The sequence below is a fragment of the Cyprinus carpio genome, chromosome A19, assembly GCF_018340385.1.
Source record: "Cyprinus carpio isolate SPL01 chromosome A19, ASM1834038v1, whole genome shotgun sequence".
NCBI lineage: Eukaryota > Metazoa > Chordata > Actinopteri > Cypriniformes > Cyprinidae > Cyprinus > Cyprinus carpio.
Window position 1 is genome coordinate 9,610,038 of NC_056590.1, and position 27,439 is coordinate 9,637,476.

At 35.5% G+C, this 27,439-nt stretch overlaps 2 protein-coding genes across 6 annotated transcripts; one reads left to right on the forward strand and one right to left on the reverse strand.

Annotated features, from left to right (window-relative positions):
* Positions 1–751: 751 nt before the first annotated feature.
* On the reverse strand, positions 752–8,896 carry LOC109069457 (U7 snRNA-associated Sm-like protein LSm10). 5 transcript variants are annotated; one of them, XM_042776273.1, is made up of 12 exons: positions 8,684–8,896; positions 8,197–8,226; positions 7,805–7,959; positions 7,025–7,192; positions 6,764–6,844; positions 6,474–6,577; positions 6,210–6,338; positions 5,614–5,683; positions 5,246–5,391; positions 3,973–4,033; positions 3,349–3,487; positions 1,205–1,340 (listed from the first exon to the last, which is right to left on the reverse strand). In XM_042776273.1, the coding sequence occupies exons 1-11, from the start codon at positions 8,793–8,795 to the stop codon at positions 3,368–3,370; spliced, it is 1,176 nt and encodes a 391-aa protein (XP_042632207.1). In that variant the 5' UTR covers positions 8,796–8,896; the 3' UTR covers positions 1,205–1,340; positions 3,349–3,367. The 5 variants fall into 5 exon arrangements, with proteins under 5 accessions (XP_042632209.1, XP_018933682.1, XP_042632210.1 ...); XM_042776274.1 differs by lacking the exon at positions 6,764–6,844; XM_042776275.1 differs by lacking the exons at positions 3,973–4,033; positions 5,246–5,391; positions 5,614–5,683; ... (5 more) ...; positions 8,197–8,226; positions 8,684–8,896 and having other exon boundaries at positions 752–1,340.
* Positions 8,897–15,324: 6,428 nt separating this feature from the next.
* On the forward strand, positions 15,325–23,852 carry LOC109093325 (ribonuclease ZC3H12A-like). Its single transcript, XM_042776278.1, has 6 exons — positions 15,325–15,538; positions 16,326–16,896; positions 19,396–19,535; positions 20,655–20,889; positions 20,994–21,094; positions 21,687–23,852. Exons 1-6 carry the CDS (start codon positions 15,340–15,342, stop codon positions 22,604–22,606), a joined length of 2,166 nt encoding a protein of 721 aa, XP_042632212.1. The 5' UTR covers positions 15,325–15,339; the 3' UTR covers positions 22,607–23,852.
* Positions 23,853–27,439: the final 3,587 nt, after the last annotated feature.

Consider the following 27,439-nt stretch of genomic DNA (forward strand, 5'->3'; position numbering starts at 1 on the left):
ATACGCACTTGAGCAGGTGCATGCTGGGAAAATTTAGGATGTGGAAAGTTGAATTGCCCAGTGAGATTGAACACTGAGCTGAGATGATCATGAACCAAATGTCCCAGCGTGCACCAGCATTAAAACCCTTAAAAAGGAAGGTTTAAAGTTTTTTCATGAGCAGCATGTGTAATTGTCAATTGTGCAATGTTTTTGTTTTGTTTTGTTTACCAGAATATTCCTGTATCCGGACAGGAATGAGGTTTGAGTCATTGCAAAGATGATGATTATGTGGTCACTGAAAATCTTGCGACCTCTTACGCAATTCCAAAACATACGCAGCATTCTGGAAGCAAAATAATATTGTTCCAAAATAAGATTTTAAGTCTCTTGCCACAGTGGCCACAAACTGAGACAAAAACAGAAGATTGAGACCGAGACATCTTTATCCCCATCAGCTTTCCACGTTTGAAGATTCCTGTCCAATCCAATCCGGGATTGTTCTGTTATTTATTTATTTATATGATCTCATGAAATAATCACCAATCTTGATCTTATTCTGCTTATGAAACTTCTGCAATACAAAACATTAACAGAAACCACACAGCAAACAATGTTTTGAATTGCACAAATAAAGGCCGTAAAATACCAATATTTGCATTCAAACAATTATTGTTGTTAAGAGATACTGACATCACAAATAAGAGACAAAACAAATATTAAAAGTTACGTTGTCTAAACAAACACAACGTCAACGTAAGGAACACATCAATCATGGTTATTTCACCGTTTATTGGTTTTTCAAACCACTAGAGCAATACAAAATAAACAGAAATAACTTTTCCAACACTTTTCCTAGAGAGTTCACCATCTAGCGACATTTTTTTTACTTTTTTTGCTCCATGATTGCATTACTTAATAATAAAAAAAAAATAGTGTGCATTACAAAACCATATATTTGACAAATATTAGTTTCTCAGAAAATCTATTTTTTCTTAGAGTATTCTTTGCGTCCACTGCTTGCTCCAAAGTTTCGCACACGGTGTATTTTTGCGAGCTGGGTCTCTATTGTCTCTATAATGTTCATGTGGTCTGGGATGTGGACGTAACGCACATTTCGGCCAGTGATGAACAAGTCATCCATACTGGACATGCGTCCACGTCTGTCCCTGTACAGAACCTTCTCCAGCCGGATGTTCATGAAAGCGTCCACGTTAATAACACGTCCCCTCGCCGTGCTCTCATCTCGCAGGTCAACAGTGGTCACCTGGCCATGCAGACCCTGCAGGAGGATCACCAGACTGTTCTCGGCAATGGTGCGCTCACGAATGGAATGGCTCACGTCCATGTTCACCTGTGCACTAACAATCAGACAGAGTCATTTGTCTTGCAGTGTGAGCAATTTAAGAATCACTTTCTTTGTATTTTATTTCTTTTTATCACACCAAAGAAGATGAAAAGCACACCAGTGGTTCTCTGCCAATTAATTGTAAAAAGGTAGCCCTAAATAAATGTATGACTTGTATTACAACTTTAGCTACACCCTCAACATTTCTTTTTAAATGTTTTTGAGCATGTGCATACTTACACAAAATTAATGATAATTACAGGTTTCTGAGAGGCTCTGCTGACAGACAAACCACAGATTTGCATGGACAATATGGAAATTAGGTCTGTTGTCTAACCAGGTGAAATCCAGAATGAAAAGTAATTGTAATGTGTGTGTGTATTTATATGCTATGATGATGATGATCTGTTTCCAGTCACAATGCATAGTTTGGCTGTATTACTGAAATAGTAGTTTGTTACTAAACGACTACCTGAATACATGCTATAAAAGTACTAATATCGAATTAAGTCCTATTTAACGGATAGTTACTAGTGATCACTGAAAACGATGTAGTCACGAATCACGACAGACGTTTGAAGATATTAAGCTTTACTGCAACTTTACCTTTAACGTCCTTATTGAGGCACGCGAGATTTATAATCATTCAGAGAAGAACATTTAATTCTCACTGAACCCATAGTCAATCACATGTGCCACTTGCAGTAAAAACATTAATTTTTATCACCTACCTTTGTGTTGTCTAACGTGCTCAAAGCATCGTGTTTACATCCTCCGTCGCAGAGGAGAGTGACGTCATCAAGGCGTACCGGACTGCAATCGCGCGCGCTCCCTCTAGCGAGCGACTCGGATAAACAATATCGAAGCAGGGTTGTCAGGTTTTCTCAACAAAACCCGCACAACTGCTCCTCAAAACTAGCACAGTGGCGTTTCGGGGGTTCCACCGGTACGAAGCGCGTTCCGGGAGATAAATACACGTTTTTAGCGGGGTTCCCCTTGTAAAAGTATGCAAAAAAAAAAAAAAAAAAAACACGCGGACCTGGCAACATTCGCTAGTTGTCATACTTTTTTCCAGTGGCTATTTCTCAGTTCTCATTTTAAAGTTATTCCTGAAAGTCAGCTATTTCAGCTTTAGTTCAAGAAGAACGTTAATTTAACAGGTTCACTGCTGTAGCGGGGCATCTGCTGTTGATTTGAGAATAGCTTTGTTTGATATATGAAATACTGTCTGAAAAAGCAACGTATCTGTTTTTAACATGCATTACATGTTATGTAAGTTAATGGTTTTTGTGCTAAATCTGAACAGTAAAACAATTATGAAACAATAAAACAGTAAAAATGCTAAACATGCAAAAATACCAAACTATTGTGCTTTAGCTGCCTAATTATTTGTCTTCCCCCACACCCTTACTTGAGGTATGCACTTAAATTTTTAGATTTGTATGTTAAAACAATATTGTACACAGTATCTATACATAAAAAGCACTTTGTTAAAAGTTTTGACAACTTTGAAAACAATATAGAGAATATCAATAAATAAAGAAATACATCAATAAATAAAAAATAAAACAATTGAATAATAAATCGAACCCATGGGAACCTGTACCAACGTGTATAACTTATATTGAAGGTTATATTGTTGACATTTGGTTTTCTGTCAGCAGAATGAAACGCCTTCTGTTCCAGTGAACTCAAAATGCTTGACTTTCATTTTGATGCAGTTGAACTAGATAAAAAGATAAATCAGTCATTGCATGTCAATCAGACTTATTAAACTGACATTATAGACACAATGTGTTTCTTACGAAGACAAACTTTTCAGTTTTAAACATTTTTTTCAACTGGTTTAAAGCTTCACATCATATACGAAATCATAACAACAACGTGTTACAGTGCGATTTTGCTTCCAGCTTGTTCTTAATCATGTTTTTTTTTCATGTTTTTGTATAAATGCCAGGCATTTCCAAACCTACCATATTTTTCTGTAACATTTCAGACCTACCACATGTGTCCTGACTCACAATCTACAGAAAGTGACCTTTACAGCTCATCCATCATGCCCAGCAAGTCATCCCCCTTGTTCCCGGGTTCCTCTGTTGGGCTTCCCCCTTCATCAAATTCTCCCGCTATGCGTTCCAGCTCAGTGCTGGCCAGCTGATCCTGAGAATACCAAGGTAAACAGTTTTTAAAAAACTGATTAATATTGAGCCATTTACTGAAGCTTAGGGTTTGGTATTAATAAATAAGGAGTTAACTTATGACTGGGTCACTGATGTAAAAAAAAAAAAAAAAAAGTGATGTAATGATGTGGTTTGGGATTACCACAAACTCAGTATGCATTTATTAAATTAATTGTCTAAGGCACTTAACACTAAAAGTTTATTGCAAACTCATTAAACATTCCTGAATTAACAGGAACAAATGTGTGGTTGCTTCTTTTGGTGTTAACTTCCTGGTAACTTACATTTGAATGAAGATTAAATCATATGCCAAAAAGCTCTCAAGTTAAGTTCTCCCTGGAGCAATGCTGTTTCTTAGTAAATCATAGTAGGTTTTACTAGTAGCATAGAACATTCCCAGCCCTGGGCAACAGAATAAAGTAAGACAAGGACATGAGCAGATTTGTAAATTGCTTGAGACAGCACCTGTGTGGCTTGTATGTTTATGACTCTAGATGATTGATGCTCCGTTTCTTCTGAAATTCCACTGAAAAACATTTTGAGAGATTAGGTTATTGATTACAGTAATACATATTTTTACCTGTGATTTTCAATCAGGCCTTCAGTAAAATAAAACAATTAATCCAAAACAATTTGTTATACTTTGTAAGACATGCAAGTTTTGTTTTCTACAGTAGATTGTGGGTAAATATCCACCTCACCCAGCACTCTTTTTGCTTTCTTATAAAATATCCCGTTACTATTTCAAAGTGAGAAGCCACTGTCCTAATGAATCAAACTGAATTGCAAACCATTTCAGACCTTTATGAAATCTGGCATCACTAATTCTGATTCTAAAAAGAAGATAGTAGAAAAACATGTGTTTTTTTTTGTGATATATATTATAAAATTTTTTTTTTGGGGGTGTATGTTGTTTTTCATTTTCAAAAATAAAGATTAACCTATTTTGGGTTTTGTGTCTGAGAATATATATCTAGCAACACCCCATATTGTGATAAGTCTTTGTCATTTTTGTAATAGCTTATTTATTTATTTTTGTATGTATGGCTATGTAGTTTTTATAAATTTTATTTTAGTTTTAGTTGGAGTTATCTCAGTACATCAAGTTAAACTAAATGAAAATTTGCCTTGGGAACTAGCTGAAATTTTTTTTTTTTTTACTAAATCCAAATCTTATTATATGCATGTATATATTATTATTATTATTATTTTTTTTTGTTATTATAGTTAACTAAGTCCAAATCGTTCTTATAGTTCTTATATATATTATTATTATTATTTTTTTTTTTTTTTTTTTTTTTTTATTATTATAGTTAACTAAGTCCAAATCATTCTTATAGTTCTTATTATATATATATATATATATATATATATATATATATATATATATATATATATATATATATAAATAAATAAATATATATATATATATATATATATATATATATATAAATATATATATATATATATATATATACAATTAATATAATAAGAACTATAAGAACGATTTGGACTTAGTTAACTATAATAACAAAAATTTTAAAAAAATAATAATAATAAATAAAGAGAGAGTTACTTTATTTTATATCATATATAATGTTTTATAATATAGAATGTTTTATATTATATATTCTTTTATATTTTATATTTATACATAAGCTTATATAAGAAAATCAAGCACACCTTTGGAGATGTGTGTGGCTCGTGGTAGGATTATGTCTGGATTAGTAATGCTTACATGCCCTCATCCTCCTGGTCTAAGGTTAACAGGTTCACTTTGAAACCAGGGTCCACATTTGAGAGTTTCTGCACCTCCATTCCACCCATCAGTTTAGCGAGCAGGTTGAGCTCCTCTGTGGCCAGAGGATTGGGTGTTGTGTCTGCCTGTCCACAACATGTTCCGATTTTCACACAAAAACACAATGACACCCAGAGAACACTGATTTGCAAAGATACAATTTCAATAAATCTACATGTTACCAATATAATAGTATTATATTATATAGTATAATATAAGTATTAGACTTAAGCCTAATTTGTTTTGTTTTTTCCTCAACATGAGCAGTACTTTTGGAATCTGGCATGATGCCTGCAGTAAGGGTGTACCTGCTTTGGTTTATTTGTGCTGTTAGAGGTGGTTGATGGATCCATGTCTTTAGGTGAGGGCGTGTTGTACCTGTACAAATGTCAACAGAGATTCATACACACACACACACACACACTACACTCATACGTTTGTGGTCAATATGATTTTTTTATAATGTTTTTGAAAGAATTCAGTAAAAATACATTAGAACAGTAATATTCTTTTCCATTTTAATATATTTTAAAATGTAATTTATGCTGATTAATATTTTTGTACAAACCGTGATATATATACATACTGTAGATTTTTCAGTATTCTTTGAGTAAAAAGTTCAAAGGGACAACATTTATTTAGAAAATATTTTTTGTAACAATGTAAAAGTCTTCACTGTAACTTGATTATTTTAATGCATCCTTGCCATATATACCTATATTGTTTATATTAAATAGTTATCTCTTTAAATAACATGGTTAATTTATTTTTATATTACATTTGAAATATTCTTAAATGTATAATATATAATACAATAGATTAACTACATTCTATTTAGATAAGTTTACAATATTGGAATTTAAAAAAGCAGTTAAAATTCCTAACTATTCATTTTGATATTTACATGTTGGTGCCCAAAAGTGTGACCCTGTCCCCAGAGAGGTCAAATGAGGCCTGGTGTGTAGCACTTGTGTAGCTTCCTCCACTGAGAAACCTTGTTCTCCTCACCTCTCGGCCTTTAGCATTAAACCACCTGTAAGACGAGAATGTTTAAAGGAATTCTGAAATACGTGACTGTTTGCATATGGGTGTGTATGACTGTAACAATGTGATCTTATTTCCATGAAGCCTCTTTGTTTCCCAGTGAAAGCTACTTCATCTGCATTACCTGATTAAACCAGGAACCTCAAATCCGCAAGGCACCGGCCCTGAAGTCTGCAGCACGAAATGGCCATTTGGGTTCTGGATTTTTTCTTTCAAGAAAATCGAGACCTGACAAAAGACCGTATCACAAAACTCACAAAATCAGTTAGTGTCACTTCCACCACATGACAGAATGTCTACGCTTGAATGTTCTTACAAAAAAATGTCATGACTGATTTGCATACAACTGTGTGATCTGGCAGCGATCCATTTCAAACACTAATGCCAATAAGCTTTCATAAACAAACTGCTCACCCTGATTTGCATATCTTGAAAAAGAACCAGCAGTGTATGTCGGAGGAGTTGAAACTCACCATCGGATAAGGGTGTGTATACCTTAGAAAGAGGTGCTCTTTAAAATTTGTCAAGTGTGAAGAAAAGCAACTTGATGTGCGATAGATTCTAGATACAGAACAGTTCTGAAGGAGATATAATTATATATTATTACACAAGATTGACACCACGTTTAGAAACTAGGAGCAAACTAGTTCTTGGTGGAAGACAGTGGACTTTTACCTCAATAAGCTGTCTCTGGGCTTCATTGATCTGGTTAACTAGGCTGGGATTATCCTTAACCAGTTCCTTGATGGTGTCCATGTGGTTGAAGGTGATAAGCAGTAAATCTTGTGGACGTGGACACAGAACGATCTGATACTTAAAGGCCATGGCCATCAAATCGTACAGCTACAATAAAGACAACAACACAAACTTAAACAGGAAAGTGGTAATAAATATAGATTGTGGACATTTTTGTGCCACATAAGCTAAAACAATGTGCTACAGGTGGTCTAAACTTTTATCTGGGTTGGAACAAGTAGAAATAGTACAGTTTTATAGTTGCATTACACAATGTAAAATGCTATTAGTTCATAGATCAGTTAAATAATGCAAAAAAAATAAAAAATTGTTTATTTGTAAGTATAATTTTTCGAAACCCAAGTAATGCATTGTTGTATTTAATGCATTTTCTCAGATTTTTTTGTTTGTTTGTTTAAATAGAACTAAACTGAAAAAAACATTTATAGTTCAGTTCCATTCAACATCTCAGCATGCACTGGGGCATAAAAGTTTTATTTACATTGGCCTTTTTTTGGTCACATTTAATAACCTGTTGATCATGGCAGATGGAATAGTTAGTCCAAATATGGAAATTTCTCTAAACCACTTTGAGGTATTACGTTTATTTAGCTAATAATGTATTTAATTACAGTGACACTATAAGAAAACTCAATGCAAAAAGAAAAAAAAGAATGTGATTCACAATTGTTTTTGCCTGGAGAGAGAATGAGTTCATACCTTATCCATGCTGGCTGGGTTTAGACGCATAATAGAGGCATGTGCTATCCGTGTTAAAACTGTCCGCAGGGCTCGGTGGGAGTACAGATCCTGCGGCGGCAAGAGCTCCCCTAGAAAAGCCTTACTGAACATAGTGCCCACTATATCATTCATTACTATAGAAAGAGCATGAGAAAGATGAGTGAGAAAAAGAAAAACATTGAGGCAGGAGTCAAATCTTAAATATCACAGAAAGAAAGAGAAAAAAAAACAGAAAAGAAGCTGCTGAAGTTTGCATCTTGATTTTTGTACAATAGTTATTTATGGGTTTGATAATGAAATAAAGACATTACATGAAGTGTGATTTATTTGAATTACTTTTATTTTGGTATTGCCATGTAAAACGAATGTACCTCTTTTCCTGTCATCATCTGTCCAACGGCCTGAAACAGAGCAATTAACCTGCCTTAAGGAAAAAAATTCTTTAACATACATCTAAACAAGTTCAAGCAATTCCCCTTCACTCAGCTGACAGGATGTAGTTTAGTGTAAGTGAAAATTAGGCATGGTACATGAATCTTGTCATTGTCAGTTCTTTGTCTGACAGCAGCTGAGATCACATCAAGCATGTAAACAGATATTTTTTTAAACGTTCATTATATTTGCATTAAACATATATCTTAATTATATTTCCAGTAGATAGATAGATAGATAGATAGATAGATAGATAGATAGATAGATAGATAGATAGATTATATTTTCTAGATAGGTTTTATTTTCGTAATACGTTATTAAAACAAACAAAAACACGACAAGGGAAGGCCATTTTGATGCACTAGCTGTTGTCAGCTTACTAAAGCAGGATTTAGTGACTATGGGGTCGAAACTACTGTTGGTTACCTCTCTGAGTTTTATCATCGTTCTCATCCTGCGCTCTGAGGCGCTGATCCAGAATGTAGATCATTTCTCCGCCGAGGTTTATGATGAGCAAAGGAAGAGTTCTTTGAGACATGCTGAAAAGTGTTATTGTACGCCTTTATTAGGTTTTTGTTTTACTTTGCTTCTTGCGAGGCATTATGACGTCACGTAATGCCACGCTGACCTGCTGCTCTTGCGCGCGCGCTCACACACACACACACACACACACCTGTCATTACAGACGCGCGCGGTGGATGGATTATAAGTACTGGCATACATGTTCCATTGTATTCATTCATTCATTTATTCAAACAAAATTATAGCTTATCTTTCAGTAAATAATCTAGTAACATTCAAATATTTCAAATCAAATTTGTTTTCGCTAACTTTATTTATTTTAAATAAATATATAACATTTTAAAAAAAAAATTCACTTTCACTTTAAAATGTGTGACAACTTGCCACAAGCTGACGTGTAAAATATCCTGTTCCTGAAAACACAGCGTACCCTTTTAGTTAATATCTACCTTCCTCATATATACAATGTCGTGTCATTATTTAAAAGGTGCCAAAATTATATTCATGTAAGATATTCATTCGTTATTGCTCTTGAAAACGACAAATGAATTTTATGATTTTCATATGCTATCTGTACACAGTGAATGAATGGATATTTCAGGGCTCATTTTACATGGACTGTTTAGGCAAATGTAGTCAAATGCTGGATAACTGCCTCAGTTAAAGATGTAAAGTATATGACAGAAGGAAAGACTGCAAACATCACCGTTTTTTTTTAAACTTCTTGAACTGTCTGATGCCAAGGTCAGAAAAAATTCAGTGCCAACTAATTCTAAAAATATTTCTTATCTTCAGCACGTGATATTGCGCTAGTAAGTATAATTATTTTTAAATTATTATTTGTTGTTGTTTGAAAATCATGATGTAACACATTCCTAAATATGAAATAATGTTTAGTGTGTTTATTTTGGCATGGTGGCAAAATGCAAATGAATTTTACTAGGAACTCTTGTACTTTAAACATGTAGAACTGTTGAAGATTGGATTACTCAAGGTTTTACAGTTGATATTTGCTGACAAGAGCACGAAACCAGCTTTTTATTATTGCCTTTTTAAAAATGTTTTACAATAGGCATATTCAATAATGTGACCAGTGATTTTAGCTCTTTTGAAATATTCATAGACTGATGTTCAAGTTCAAATTACAGCCTAGACGATTAGAAACTTTATATACGATTAACTCTTTTCATCTATATCGATTATTAATTTTTCAGAAGTGCTGTTGCAGAAGGAAATAAAAAATCATGGGAAACCTTCAGTACCTTTCTGTGTTTATATTGTAAGTTCCATTGTGGTGAGTATGCATATGGCAAACATGAAAACATTTACAGACTGATTGATTCTGTAAGAAAAGTATATGAGTGCCATTATATATATATATAAATATATATATATATATATATATATATATATATATATATATATATATATATATATATATATACACACACACACACACACACACGCTTACTATTTATTTATTTTTTTTTTCTTGCAGGGTGGCTATCTTTACGTGTGAGTGTAAAAAACACGTCAGCGTTTCTGAAACTCTCAGTTATAAGTATGTCAGCCACAAATGGATGAAGAAAATAGAAGATGACAAGCTTCTATCAGCTATATCAATCCCTGGAACACACCAAAGCAACAGATACTTAAAAACGTCTGAACCAATGTTCCAAGCATGGGGACTGCACAACCAACTGGATGCAGGCGTGCGTTTTTTTGACTTGCACGTTTCCTCGGACAGCATCAAGTATGTTAAAACTGGAAGCGTCCAGGAATCAGAGACCCTTAGTTATTTTTTGAAAACTATGTTGACGTTCCTTGTGAAACAGAAGAAAGAGACACTGTTGCTTAGAATAACTCCAGATGAGGGTGCTGTTGCTCGAGTCACAAAATTGTTAAGTCGTGATGATTGGCCTGTGTGGAGAGACAAAGAGATTCCAACTTTGGGCCAGGTGAGAGGCAAGATAGTTTTGATTCAGAGTTCAACATTAGAATTAGGACTTTCTGTTCACACCACAGAACTGAATACAGACATGGATACAAAAGAAACACAAATGAAAGAAAATATCAAGAAAGCTTCACAAAAGTGTGAGCAGGAGATGATGCTCACATACACTGTGGCCAACGGAGAATCAGAGCCACTAAAAATCGCAAAAACACTAAATAAACAAGTTGACAATTATCTTCTAAATCTTAAAGAAGATGAAAATAGACCACATTGTGTAGGTATAATTGCTATGGACTTCCCCGGTCCAAAAGTCATCCAAACAATCATCAATTTTAATGGCAAATTAGGGGAGGGGACACAGATTGTAGTTGACTCAGGTAGCAATGAAGATGTTGCCTTGCCTGATTCTGACATTTCTGAAAATGAGGAGGAAGATATAGGTGGAGAATCTTCAGCACAAGAAGAAGAATCTCATGCTGCAGATGAGGAACATCATGCAGAAGGTGGAGAAACTTCAGCAGCAGAAGAATCTCACGCTGCAGACGAGGAACATCATGCAGAAGGTGGAGAAACTTCGGCACAAGAAGAAACTCAATCCGCAGATGAGGAACATCATGCAGAAGGTGGAGAATCTTCAGCAGCAGAAGAATCTCAATCTGCAGACGAGGAACATCATGAAGAAGGTGGAGAATCTTCAGCAGCAGAAGAATCTCACGCTGCAGACGAGGAACATCATGCAGAAGGTGGAGAAACTTCAGCAGAAGAAGGATCTCACGCTGCAGACGAGGAACATCATGAAGAAGGTGGAGAATCTTCAGCAGCAGAAGAATCTCACGCTGCAGACGAGGAACATCATGCAGAAGGTGGAGAAACTTCAGCAGAAGAAGGATCTCACGCTGCAGACGAGGAACATCATGAAGAAGGTGGAGAATCTTCAGCAGAAGAAGGATCTCACGCTGCAGACGAGGAACATCATGAAGAAGGTGGAGAAACTTCAGCAGAAGAAGGATCTCACGCTGCAGACGAGGAACATCATGAAGAAGGTGGAGAATCTTCAGCAGAAGAAGGATCTCACGCTGCAGACGAGGAACATCATGCAGAAGGTGGAGAATCTTCAGCAGCAGAAGAATCTCACGCTGCAGACGAGGAACATCATGCAGAAGGTGGAGAATCTTCAGCAGCAGAAGAATCTCACGCTGCAGACGAGGAACATCATGAAGAAGGTGGAGAATCTTCAGCAGCAGAAGAATCTCACGCTGCAGACGAGGAACATCATGCAGAAGGTGGAGAATCTTCAGCAGCAGAAGAATCTCACGCTGCAGACGAGGAACATCATGCAGAAGGTGGAGAATCTTCAGCAGCAGAAGAATCTCACGCTGCAGACGAGGAACATCATGCAGAAGGTGGAGAAACTTCAACAGAAGAAGGATCTCACGGTGCAGACGAGGAACATCATGAAGAAGGTGGAGAAACTTCAGCACAAGAAGAAACTCAATCCACAGATGAGGAACATCATGCAGAAGGTGGAGAATCTTCAGCAGCAGAAGAATCTCACGCTGCAGACGAGGAACATCATGCAGAAGGTGGAGAAACTTCAGCAGCAGAAGAATCTCACGCTGCAGACGAGGAACATCATGAAGAAGGTGGAGAATCTTCAGCAGAAGAAGGATCTCACGCTGCAGACGAGGAGCATCATGAAGAAGGTGGAGAAACTTCAGCAGCAGAAGAATCTCACGCTGCAGACGAGGAGCATCATGAAGAAGGTGGAGAAACTTCAGCAGCAGAAGAATCTCACGCTGCAGACGAGGAGCATCATGAAGAAGGTGGAGAATCTTCAGCAGAAGAAGAATCTAACGCTGCAGACCAGGAACATCATGAAGAAGGTGGAGAAACTTCAGCAGCAGAAGAATCTCACGCTGCAGACGAGGAGCATCATGAAGAAGGTGGAGAAACTTCAGCAGAAGAAGGATCTCACGCTGCAGACGAGGAACATCATGAAGAAGGTGGAGAAACTTCAGCAGAAGAAGGATCTCACGCTGCAGACGAGGAGCATCATGAAGAAGGTGGAGAAACTTCAGCAGCAGAAGAATCTCACGCTGCAGACGAGGAGCATCATGAAGAAGGTGGAGAAACTTCAGCAGCAGAAGAATCTCATGCTGCGGACGAGGAACATCATGAAGAAGGTGGAGAAACTTCAGCAGCAGAAGAATCTCACGCTGCAGACGAGGAGCATCATGAAGAAGGTGGAGAAACTTCAGCAGCAGAAGAATCTCACGCTGCAGACGAGGAACATCATGAAGAAGGTGGAGAAACTTCAGCAGCAGAAGAATCTCATGCTGCAGACGAGGAACATCATGAAGAAGGTGGAGAAACTTCAGCAGCAGAAGAATCTCACGCTGCAGACGAGGAGCATCATGAAGAAGGTGGAGAAACTTCAGCAGCAGAAGAATCTCAATCTGCAGACGAGGAACATCATGCAGAAGGTGGAGAAACTTCAGCAGCAGAAGAATCTCATGCTGCAGATGAGGAACATCATGCAGAAGGTGGAGAAACTTCAGCACAAGAACAATCTCACGCTGCAGATGAGGAACATCATGCCCAAAGTGACCAACATCCCAGAAAAAAGATTATTAAAAAGGTAAATTGCCACAAAGTTCACAGAAGACCCCAACCATCTCCTTTACTTTAAACATGGAAACATTATTAGTGGAGTCTCTTTATAGAATAAACAGTTACCACTTAAATATAAAATAGTTTTACGTTTTAATCTCTATGAATTACAACAATTGTATAAGCAGCACTCAAACACATCCTGTCAGTCAAATAAAATATACAAACATATAATACATCTCAGTATTTTGTCATTCATTATTTGCATGTCAAGGTAGGAAAAATATTTAAGCAAGAAGGCAGGTGAGGGGAGTCTCGTTGCAATCTTTGCAACTAACTGTGGTCTGACTTAGTGTTCTCTTAGGGGTTTCCCCTTTTTTGCAAACCACAAAAGAAATTACTTTTAACATATACCAAAATGTTGATGATTCTGTTTTTGTTGTTCTCTTGACATTTGCATTTCTTGATCCCAAGATAACATCAACCAAATGTTTATTTGAAGAAACTAATTCTTAGACCAATTTGTTGTGTTGTTTAAAAGCAATAAATCTATAAATAAGTTAATTATTATTGTTGTTGTTGTTGTTATTATTTTATCAATTTAAAGGGATACTCCACCCCAAAATGAAAATTTTGGCATTAATCACTTACCCCCATGTCGTTCCAAACCCGTAAAAGCTTTGTTCGTCTTCAGAACACAATTTAAGATATTTTGGATAAAACCAGGAGGCCTGTGACTGTCCCATAGACTGCCAATTAAATAGCAGTGTCAAGGTCCATAAAAGGTATGAAAGTCATGGTCAGAATACTCCATCTGCCATCAGACGTGCAATCTGGGTTATATGAAGCGACTGGAACTTTTTTTGTAAGTGAAGAAAACAAAAATAACGACTTTATTCAACAATTCCTTTGTCAGCAGTCTCCTCTGTGTCTCTCTATATCACCAGATGCTGTGTATGCTCTTCTGTATCATCCACGCCACAAGGGTGTGCTGTTTTCTTTCAAATCAAAGCTAAATACACGTAGAAACAGCGCATCCTTGTGGCACGAATGACACAGAAGGGCATACGCAGAGAGACACAGAGGAGATCGTTGACAAAGGAATTGTTGAATAAAGTCGTTATTTTCGTTTTCTTCGCTTACAAAAAGTGTTCCCGTTGCTTCATATAACCCAGATTGCATGTCTGATGGCAGATGGAGTATTCTGACGACGACTTTCATACCTTTTATAGACCTTGTCACTGTTATTTACTTGGCAGTCTATGGGACAGACACAGGCCTCCCGGTTTACATCCAAAATATCTTAAATTGTGTTTTGAAGACAAACAAAGCTTTTACTGGTTTGGATCAACATTGGGGTAAGTGATTAATGACAAAATATTCATTTTGGGGTGGAGTATCCCTTTAACAGTATCACACATATAAAAAATAATAAAAAGTTAAATTGTGTTAATAAAATCACAAACTACATACTTGGTCACTTATTGGGAATTATTACTAAATTAAATGAAAGTAGTTCTCGATGTTCCATTAGGGTATAGTTTCTTCAGATCAGTGTATTGGCTTGTGGGTTCTGGGTTTTCTAGGAAATAAAAAGTGGAACTTAAAGTTCTCGTATGACCTCAGTTCTCATATGATGTGTACAGCAATTGATTCTAATGGAAAATTTATTTTTAAAGAATGAGTTGAGAGAAGAAAAAAAAAAATCATGTAGCCTACTGGAGTGTCAACAGCATTCTTTTACAATTTACAAATGCAGCCAGTAGGTACATTATAATAAACAAAACAATGAAAAAAAGACAAAAGTTTCTATAGAAATAAAGTGAAGCTAAATAAAAACACAAAAATGTTTTTACACAAATATCACACCATTTTACAACTTCTTGTTATAAAAGTTTATTTCTTTTTAGATAACTTCTGCTTTTTAAAACAAAGTCTTTTATTATAGATTATTATTCTTAATAGAGGAAGAAGATACATAAATCGACTCTACTGTATGGTAAAACCCGAAGGCCCCCGTGACGTCAGCACACGACTTACTTCCTGGTACTGTGTTTCTAAGATAAAGGTGTGTCGATTCTCTCTCCGGTATTTTGCTGCTTTGGCTTCAACCGGAACGAAACTTACGTACTTATTAACTTTTTTTTTACAAGAAGACAGCAGCTCGAAACACAAAGAGAACAGATCAAGTAAAGGTACGTAAACTTTTATTTTGCTTGTAACTTTTCCAACTTCTGTATTTGTACATATAAATAGGCTACATTGTGCGATAGTTTCTATATATTGACATTTCTAATAGCTAACATAGACATTTATGATAGTAAACTGTTTAATATCTACGAATACTGTGATCTTATATAGAAATAAACTTTAAAATATTGGTAAACAGTGGTGAGCTTTAGTAAAGGGACAGAGCGCGTCCATGTGTTGGAATGCGGGTACGCGCCGCAAATAAAGACAGTGGAAACAATGAAATAATGTGATGTCGCTGTTAAAGTATCAGAATTTCATATCTTAAAATGACAATGAGTAATGAGACATGCTCATTGTAAAATTAGGCAGTGAAGCCTGAAGTTTCACGTATGAAAAATACGTTTCCTTTGCAGTAGATTTTATAGTTTGTTTGTTTATAGATCATATTTATTATTTTTATGTATTTATATATTTTATACGTTTTTAATATAAATGCAAACTCATGTTTAAGTTATGTATGTTTATAGATTTCATTCAATTTAATATTATTTATTGAAAAAAAAACAAGATTTATTGAATAGTAATTAGTTATAGTCATTTTAACTGGTTTAAAATTAATAATTAAATTCCTAATTGTTTGAAATATTTACCAGATTGCCACATAGTGTAACTCCATTCCCATGAGGTATTTAGATAATGTTGCAATGTTATCAGAGGCTATAAATAAATATCTTACTAGGCCATGAATGTTTTGTTTATCATATCTATTATTACACATTCACTTAACAGGAGTGACTGACAAGGACGTTTTTCCAGAAGAAGAGATGAGTGCTGAAATCAGCACCATCCCCACGTTACACTTGTATTTGGATTCCTTTTGGTCATCCAGTGTAGGAACCCACAGCTCTGACGTAAACACCAACAACGCATGGGTAACAGCACCCACATCTTTGTACAACCCACCCGTTTCCAGCACCTTTAGAATGGACCCGGCCCAGTCCAGCCCGACTCCAGATGAATCCCCCGAACTAAGTTCCGAGTTTCAGGCCCAGCTCGACCTGTTCCTCAAGCTGGGGTTTTCCCAAACGCAGGTCCGTGCTGCTTTTCTGAAACTCGGCCTCAACGCAGACACCAACAAGGTTTTGGGTGAGCTGATACAGGCTGCTGGGGAATCAGAAGAGAGAGAGGAACCCACAGCCTCCCCGGTGCTGGTTTCACGTGGGGATGCTTCCTCTAAGGTCCGAAATACCCAGAATCACTGTCATAATGCTCCGGCAGTTTCAAGCACTTCAGAAGAGCTGGTAGAGGATGAGGACGCACTCAGACCAATAGTTATTGATGGATCTAACGTAGCCATGAGGTGAGTTTACTGTAAACACGACGTGCAATAAGCTAGTGTTTACAGTCACATTTACCTCTCTCTTCTATCACTTTGTTAGTGCTATTGAAGTGATTTGCAGTAAATTTAAAGGCGATATTATATTTATGTTGACCTTTTCATCTGTGTCATGTTTAACAGGACAGTTTAAATTTTAAAAATCACAAGATAACACTTTTTATATAAGTCAAAATGAAAATAAACATTTAATTTGGAATAATTAGGATTTTAAAAGTGTTTTTGAAAGAAATCTCTTATGCTGCTGAAAATTCAGCTTTTGCTATTGCATGAAAAAATTGTTTTAAAATATATTAAAATAGAAAACCGTTATTTTAAACTGCATAAATATTTCACAAAATTACTGTATTTTTATTCAAATAAAATGCAGGTTTGGTGAGCATAAGAACCTTCTTTCAAAAATATATATATAAAAAAACTTACAATTCCATTTAATAAGATCCTTTTTATCTATATTAAACCTGAAGTGTGCAATTTTGTGCAATTTTGTGCAATTTTGTGCAATTTTGTGCTTTAAGCTTTACCAAATGGAGTATCAAAAATGGTTGAGCAGTTTCTAAGTAATTTTTTAATGTGTTTAACACTTTTTGCCTTAAATTATATTTGCCTATAGTTATAGTTGCAAATAATTTTGATAATAAAACAATCAAGAAATATTCATATGGCTAAATATGTTTGTTTACTGTAAGATAGATGAATAAAGTTTAAAAATTAAGAAACAGCATAGCCAAAATTTTAACCTTTTAAATATAAAAGATTTTAGAAAGCTTTTAGTAATTGTGTCATAGTTGAGGGCAGATAAAACCAGTATTTCCTCATACATTTCAAGAAAATGTGCAAATCAGGTCCATTTCCTTCTCTCTTTTTTTCTCTTCTGAAAACAGAGATGGATTTGTGTTTATGTAAAGGTGTACATCTTGGTTTTCATGTTACTAAAAAACAGATGAATGTAATTGCCTGTTCATTGGACGGACTGGATGACACTCAACTTTTGTTATTTTATTATCTTTTATCTTTTTGCACATTACACACTTTTATTTTTCGTCTCAAAAGCTTTCTTTGAGATTTGTTGAGTAATTAATTCCAAATGTCAGACCAGAAAATCAGGAAATTATTTGGAGAAGTTAGATCATATGTTGTCAAAACAAATTATACTGATAGGCAGATTTGTTATTATTTATTTATTATTTTTATTTTTTTGATGTATTTCACAGCACTTATGTGTTTAATGAGCTTTTAAATCCCTCCCTTTGTATTTTCACCTGCATTTGCAAGTGGAGTCCAGATTTGCCCCTGCAGGCTCTTGTATCTGTCATCACCCCAGTATGCAAATAATCTTATATGCAAATCATTGTCGTTTCCCGTCCCCTCCCTTCCCTTTTATTATCCTGAAGGAGAATGTCTGTGAAAAGAACACTTTGTAACAGAACAGGCCCGACAGCATTGCAACACGGTGTCTGATTGGATAACTCAGCCTACCTTTGCTATTTTTGATCCTATAAATCAGACGCTTTTTAATTACCTCAATTGTGTTTCATTCAGGGAGTATTAAAAGATTCTGGCTTGGAATTGAACTAAAATGGACTTGTTCATCTAATTCTATCGATTTTTAACTCCTGTGCTGTGCTGAAAAACCTTTACCTTGCCGGTCAAAAATGACCAGTCTGTTAAATTTTGCTCATAAATCTCTCATTATGCTAACTTTTCACCAAATCTTTGATTCAGTCTTTTTGTCAACTTGATCATAGGCTTTATTGATTTGAGCTTATGCACCTCATTTTTTGAGTGAAAAAACAACAACATTAGGCCTATTTGTGGATAAGTTTGGCAATGTTCACTTAAAAACTGAGGTGCATAAGCAAAAAGAAATACAAAAACTGGTCTGATTGAAAGAAAACAAGTTAATCAAAAGATTGAATACAATATTTGGCAATAGCATAACAAGAAATGTATACTATACTATTATAATTAAAATTAAAATGTCAAATTGAACACAACATGAGGGGTTAAACAAATAAATCTCGCACAACTTTTTAAAAAATCTATAAAAAAAAATGTAGATGCATTTTACAGATGCTGTATTTAGATGCATTTTATTTTGTGATTTCACTGGAATGTATATTACTGCACATTGTTGCCTATGACCAAGAAAGAAGGACAACAACTTTCACTGTAATGAACTTAAACATTTTAAACAGGAAATAACCTGATATCCTAATGAAAAACCTGAAGAAAGATCTCCTAATCTATGTCTATAATCCTATGCCACTGATGTAGTTTCAGTTTTTAGTTTTCTAAAAGTTAAACAAGGTTAATTTGATAAAATTCTTTTGATATTCTTTATTTGGATAAAAGCATCTGCTAAATTAATGTCTTCACATGCCATATAATTTTATTATGCAAAATGCAAACGAATTGAAATTCACAAGTAAAATGGACCTTTTCTGTTTTGTTTTGTTTTAGCCACGGGAACAAGGAAGTTTTTTCCTGTCTGGGAATTCAGTTGGCGGTGAACTTCTTCCTGGAGCGGGGTCACGTTGACATCACAGTGTTTGTGCCTTCTTGGAGAAAAGAACAGCCGCGACCTGATGTGCCCATTACAGGTGAGGGAAAGGGAATGCACCGTGTGTCAGAAACGATTACTGCTTTCCAGAAGAATTCTCATTCCTATAAACAAAGTCTTGTTTCCTCTTAGCAACCAAATGGCTAAAAAGAGACTTGCAGACCTGTTATACTAGAAGCCAGGTTCAACTTAAGTACAAATGGAATACAGTTCTGGTTTCTATCACTGGTTTCCAACCTCAGGTCTCAAATAAAAGTGGAAGTAAGGGAAAAACCCACACTGATTTTATTTTGTAGCCGTTTGAATGAAGCATGTCATAAGATATATTGGCAAATACCTGGGTTTTTTAAAAAACATTTTAACTTCCTTATAAGATAATGAATGGCGCAGTGAAATAATACAACCACTGTTTTTGGTGGGTAAGATATATCAGACTATTTGATCTGCATGTGTGCCGTAACTAGAGTGAAATAATGTAACCTTGTGTGGTTGTGGTGAATACTCTGCATCCAAAAAATAGTTGTGATGTTGATTTGTCTCAACAGTTGACATTTAACTATGCGAACGTGTAAATATGTTTGAATTCCTGCTTCTCCTGAAATAAACTGTTTATGTGAACATAAAGGCACTTGTCCAATGAAAATAACAAGCAAATTAAAATGCCATAAATCTTTTATCCCTTTGGCTGTTTATTACAGCTGGTAATACCAACTAAATACCAACTTGTTTAGTTTCAACAGAATAGACACTGTGTTCCAACATGGAACGTCAGTCATCGGTGATGTCAAATTAATTACATGATATGCTATTAATCGCATATGTTATTCAGTATTTGCTGAGAAACTACCTTGAAGGACATTATATAATTGTGGAAGACAAAACATTTCATTTCATATTTTGCCACTGCATAGCTTAATGATTGTTTGTTTGTTTTCTTCAGCATATTGCACCATAAGAGCTGTATGAACAAGTAGTATGAAAAGCTAGTCTTAAAACATTTATTTCTAGAAGTGCAAAGATGCATTTAGGCATTACTTTAAGTTTAAAATGCATGACTAAATATGTTAGTTCAGATTTTTAATAATTTACATTAAGCAACAAAATGACATAATTGTAAAACGCACCAAGAGATTTTAAATTTCATGAATATTTTTCTCAGATCAGCACATTCTGCGTGAGTTGGAGCGGAGGAAGCTCTTGGTGTTCACACCATCCAGAAGAGTGGCAGGAAAACGTGTGGTTTGCTACGATGACCGTTTTATTGTGAAGCTGGCGTATGAATCTGACGGCATTATTGTATCCAATGACACTTACCGAGATCTGCAAGGAGAACGTCCTGAGTGGAAGCGTTTTATAGAGGAGAGGCTTCTGATGTATTCGTTCGTCAATGACAAGTGAGTGCTGTTGCAGTTTGGTCTTTGCAGCATAGATCAAGTTGTTTGACAGCCCTGCTGCTGATTAATTCCAATTTGAATAAATTCACATTGCTTTTGTGTAGGTTTATGCCTCCGGATGACCCTTTGGGAAGACATGGACCCACCCTAGACAACTTTCTCAGGAAGACTCCACGTATTCCTAAGAAACAGCCCTGTCCTTATGGTAAGAAAATATTTCTATTTTTTTCCCCATTAATTATTGACATTGCACATTAACTTGTGAATTCATATGGTCTTGCAGTCACATGTTGGTGTAATTATCAGGGTGTTTCATAATATTTTTAATTGCCATGGCCCATGTAAAAGAGATAATCCAGATACAAGGAATTAATAAGCAATATACATTGGCATTCAAAAGTTTTGGCTCGGTAAGACTGTTTTCTTTGTTAATATAATTTAAAATGAATTTCCAGCATCATTACTCCAGTCTTCAGTGTCACACGATCCTTCAGAAATCATTCTAATATGCTGATTTGCTTCTAAGGAAATATTTCTTATTATTATCCATGTTTAATACAGTTGTGCTACTTAATATTTTTTTGGAAACCAAGATACATAAAAGAATGGCATTTATTTAAAAAATAACTCTTTTGTAACATTATAAAGTTCTTTACTGTCACTTTTGATGGACAGTGAAACTTTTAAATCCTATATACCCAAACTTTGAACGGTAGTATATTCCATCTCTTTTCTGACCACACAAGGATAGCACATACTATGTGAACAAGAATTAAACTCTCCTGTTTTCAATGCAGGAAAGAAGTGCACTTACGGAATCAAGTGCAAGTTCCATCATCCAGAGCGAACTAAGCAATCCCAGCGTGCCCTGGCAGATGAGCTCCGAGACAAAGCCAAAATTTCATCCACACTGCACAAACCTCAACCAGGTCCCAGTCAGAGTCCATCTCCGGAGGAAGTAATGGAACAGAAACTCTCCCTGGATGCTGGATCTCTCAAGAAGAGTCACGCCAGTGAAAATGTCCTTGTCATTAAAGCAGCCCCCCAGCCAACTCAAAGAAAGCTCCCTTTGAAAAAAGAACGACGGCATTCGCCAACAAGTCTAGATTCCTTTCCCAATGGATCTCAGGAGCGTTTGGATTCTGGCTTGGGTTCCTACGAATGCCATTCTCCTGAAACTTCCCATTGTGATCGCTACAGCGACCACAGGAAGTCCAAACCACCCAACAGTGGGCGGCATCGCTATGTTCTGGCCAATAGCCAACCTTGCAGTTGCTGTTCCTACCAATCCTTAAGCACCAGTGGAGCCGGTCAGCACCATAGCATGGGCCTGCCCAGCTCACCAAACCCAAGTTATGCTCAACCCCAGTATCACTCCTATGGAGGAGGTCCAGTTTACCCACCTGTTAACATGTCCCAGTATTCATTTCCACAAAGCAGAGGGCCTTCTCCCCAGCAGGGCTACTGGTCTGACCGTTATGGTGGCTATCCTCCAGCGTCCCACAATTCCATCCAGCCAGAGAGAGGACATGGACACTGGTCGCCTTCCAATCACAGTCCTCAGTGGTCAGAACGGGAGCAAGTGAGGAAGAAATTACTTGCAATTTTCAATGCACGTTTGGTGGACAGAGCCATGGACAGGTTCCCGTATCTCCTGGACCCACAAAGACTGGCCGCAGAAATTTTGACCCTTCAGTCTCAGGATGGGGTTTTTTAATTTATCTTAGTTGAAAGACTAGGCAATAAGACTAAGAGTCTGGCACCAATGGTGTTACAACAAGTTCTCAGCAACAACCACAAGAAATGATTTCATTGGAGTCTGTTGCGTAATTCAGTGTAGCTCCGCCCACAATGAAATTTCATCGATCTACAATCGTAGATGTCTTTTGTCATGCATCGTTTTGCTTTTCAGTGAGGACAGAAAATTACTATTTCATTCGAGACTGTCGCATAATGAGGTATAGCTCTGCCTGCAGTGAAATCTCATTGGTCCTGATATATTCTGAATGACTGTTTTTGTTGAGTAATGTTGAGTAATTGTTTCTTTCAGCGAGGACAGAAAAATTATTTTTGTTGGAATCTTTCGCATAATGCGATGTAGCTCCGCCCACAGTGAAATCTCATTGGTCCACAGTTCCGCTTTATGTAAGATTTGATGTTCTGATTGGCTGTTTTTGTCAAGTCATATGCAGTTTTGCTTTTAGCAAGGACAGAAAAATGACTTGACTATCAAAAAATTGCCATTCGTAATCAGGACACGATTTGAAATTAGACATATTAATGTCTACACAGTTTTAAAAATACAGATGATAGTTTAGCAGATGTTTAATCTTTGAATACAAGCTATTCAGAAGTTTTTATTTCTGTTGCATTTTTAATATTGTTATTTGACCTATAACTATGGTGAATTCACTATTGGTTTTATTAACCAACAGGAAAAGGAGTTCGTATTTGATCATGGAATGAAAAATTTCAGATTTATTTGTGGGAAAACATCTCTTTGTGTGTTCAAAGTGTTATTATTTGTGGTTCTGCATGATTTGCGGTACAGCGTATGTTGATTGTGTTGGCACCGTGTGCCGTAACAGACATTTGTTAAGCAGAACTACCACTAAGGTAGAAGAGTACGCACCCTTTGGTGTATTTTTCCATTTTATTAAGTGCTAACTTATAAAATATCCTAAAAGAATGCATTCATCACCAGTGTAACTTGACATAATTTCTCAAAGTTCTCAAAGGTAATTGCCAAAAGCATGGAAAGTAGTGGATCTTTTGCTGCCTCTGTTAGTTTGTATTGGGACTGTTTAGAGTTTAAAAAAAGGAAGTCGGCAATACTTAGTAGGCAATTTTTTGCCATTTTTTTGTTTTATTTAGCTGCATGTTCTTTGCTCATTTAAATATGTCATTTTCTTTTAATGTTGTATCTCATGTTCTGAAAATAAAATGCCATATTTATGTACCCATATCAGTCTTTGACTTTTATTTGACTTGCTTGTGTTGTTCCTCTGCGTAAGTGTATGAACATACGTTTATGACAAGCAAGAGCAGAGCTGACCTTTAGAAGCATACGTGCTGCAGGCAACAACCTCGTTTGTGAAAGATGCATTCCTCAAAAATCAATGTTCCCTTCTAGAAACCACCTTATGTATCTGCTGTATATGCGGTTTCACTCCACCTTAGCAAAGAAACCGCATGACAGACATATTGACTCACTGATAGTAGAGATCTAATCCATCAATCTGATATTCTTGATTTTTCTGAAAACTTTAAGCTGGATGGAATGAGAGTTCATATTGAAAGAGTAAATGTTTCTTCTCCAGGAAAAGCTGATGGTATTTCTCAACATCTTGACATTATTAGTCATACAGGGCAACTTTACTTTTGTTACTTATTTTATTTCACAACTCATGATGGTTTTTCTGAAATTCTCAAATACAAAAGTTCTATTGTATTTTTAATGAATTGATAAAAAAATGACATGAAATACAGGTCTCTTTTATTATTTAGTTCTTGTCTTTTGTTCTTGTTCTCAACTTTTGTTCTTTATTATATTATATTTCATAACTCAAGTTATGTTTGCAAATCCACTGACAAATTCTCATCAAAGATGGTGTAGAAGGCATCTCAAAACAAGCATTGTTGAGCAGACGTTATTTCACTGAATTTTTATACAGATCATTCAGATGAACAATAAATAATCTTTGTATACTCAAAGGGTTCATTTACATAATCACACATTCATTTTTGAGTGAACGGTCCATTTAACTGATTGAAAAATATTTAAAGATTTTTCCAGTATGAGAAAATCACCTTTATGTCCTCTTCAGAGCTATGACCAAAGAAAGCAGAAGACTGAAAGTTTTTAAGATTGATAAAACCAGTGACATGAAATAAAGGGACAAATAGTCTTTTTTAAAAATATTTATATAATATTTACTATTTTTTGCATACTTGTTAAACTATGCACTAATATTGAAAAATGTATTTAAATAATACTACAAAAAATAAAATAATAAAATAAAATGGCACTGTAAATCTCATAAAAGAAATTAAGGGGAAAATGGGCAATTTAAAAAAATACATTATTAGGTTACAGAATAATGCCTTTTGTTCGGGGCTTCTTGAATATTTGTCATTATTAATTTGAAATGGAAAAATACAGCAGCACAGGCGTCAGGAAAGAAAGTCTATATATGGAAAGAGCTGTAGATGTCCTTAATAGATCAGTTTTATCAGAGGAAGTGGCCTGTGGGGGTGAAGATTTCAGAGGAACTAAAGGTTTATGGGAGTGAAAACAGCATGTGTGAGGTATTTTTCAGACTAAATTTAGTATACTTTTATTATTATTATTATCATGTAACCAGGGCCGTCCTTAGCTGACGCACCAGCTGCACATAACAGGGCCTGTGCTTCTTTCAGGAGTAACGGCAGTCATGCGCTGACGTGATGATGGAATATGTCTGATGCAGCATCTTTCTGCACTTTCAGTGGTTCAGATGCATCATGACTGAGATCATTTCTCCAATGCGCATAGTCAGTGGATTTCCACAAAACTGTGGAATCCATCTGTAATCTTTATTTATTTTGTCTGCTATTAGGGTCATACGCTGAAAGATGGAACTCTAAAATACAGTGAAAATACCACAGTGGTGTAGAACACACTTTACTGTTTCACATCCCCTGGTTTACTGCGTTACAAATGTCCCAAACTTTAACTACAAATCTAAACTGGTTTCTTGTGAAAATGATAGTGCCTTTCAGGAGATCAGCTTTCAAACCAGATGTCAACTATTTTAGTTACTTATAGCTATAGCATATTCAGTTAGTTACTTATTTTTTGATAAACCTTTAAATTCAGATCTATTTTTTAAAATTAATTGATAAAACCAAAAACGTGACATTAAGTTTTTTTTTTTTTTTTTGTATTTTATTTATATGACTTTATAAGACTTTTTTTTATTCATTAAGTGAGTGAGTTAAGTTTTTTTTTTTTTTTTTGATGTAGCCTACCTTTCAGTTCGGTTCTAGAACGTTTTAAAAAATGAATTGATAAAATCAATGAAATGAAAATGGTAATTTAATAGGCTATATATATATATATATATATATATATATATATATATATATATATATATATACAAACACACAAAACACACACACACACAATATATATATATATATAGCTATATATATATATATATATATATATATATATATATATATATATATATATTGTTTGTGTGTAGGGTATGTATGTATGTAGGCATGTTTTTTTTTTTTTTGTATTGCAAATCAATATGCCGAGCTAGTATCACCTGCGTGTCTTATCAGACATCATCGTTTCGGCAGAGTGTACTTATCTCCCTGCGCTCATTATGAAGGGGATGTCCCGACGTTTCCTTTGCTGACAAATTTGATCCTAATCACAGTAATTTTCTGTAATCAATGCCGCATGTACATAATTTTTCCCCGCTCTTTCATTTGACATTTACAGGATGGAGTTTTGCAATTGTCAAAGTCAAAAGAAATTTCAAGCATCGCTATCACTATTATGTATTACTCATATAGTCTACTAACTAAAGTTCCAGGGGCACCTACTGTAGATCCTAGAAATCTAGCGGGGAAGCCACCGCTCATGACTTACTTCTGCACACGGATACGAGTCTAAGCAGTTCGCCTCGACGCAGGATCACATGTCTGCAGAAAACAACACTGGCCTGGCGTTTATGTGGCTTCTAGATTTTAACTTGTACTTGATGTCATCCAAATCTGCTGTCAAAACAGAAAAAATAAACTGGCGTAGATAAGGCTACAAGAGTCATTCAGGCATGATCAAGTGCACAGAGACGTGAAGGATTCTGTCAGAAGCTCAGATTTATGGTCTTTTATCTGTTGCTGTTAGCTAAACATTAGAGGCTATGAGCAGGGGCGCCCCCAAGGGGTGGCCAGGGGTTGCTGCGGAAGATAATGTGTGAGTTATGGATTACACTGTGGATGCCATTAGGATGATTTGCAGTGGCTACTATTAATTTAAATCTATTTTAAATCTATTAATTTTAGATCTATATAATTTATATATCATTTAATATAGTTACTATCACACGAAGAGTGACGTTTTTTCTCCAGAAGTCTGCATAATTGCAAATGTGACATTGATTTTATACAAAACAGTTCAATAAACAAGAAGTTAATATCAAGAGTTTTACGTTTTTAGACAACATATTCATTTTTTGCGCTCTATTTCTAAAAACAAAAATCATTCCAAACACAGCCACTGTTTTGCGTCTCTGAGCAACATGATAGTGTTTCGTTCCTGAATGAATCAACCGTTTAAATGATTCGGTTCAATCGCAATGACTCACTTATTAACAGTGACTCGCTGCCACCTACTGGCTGTTTTAATTTCACATTTAAGGTACCATTTCATTTTTTTAAACAATTTCAAACATCAGTTTTCAATGTTTTATGTTTAAAATATCAAAACATTATTTATTAATTTGTAACTCCAGGTTAAAGTATTCCATGTCCCTCAGAGCTCCATTAAACAGTG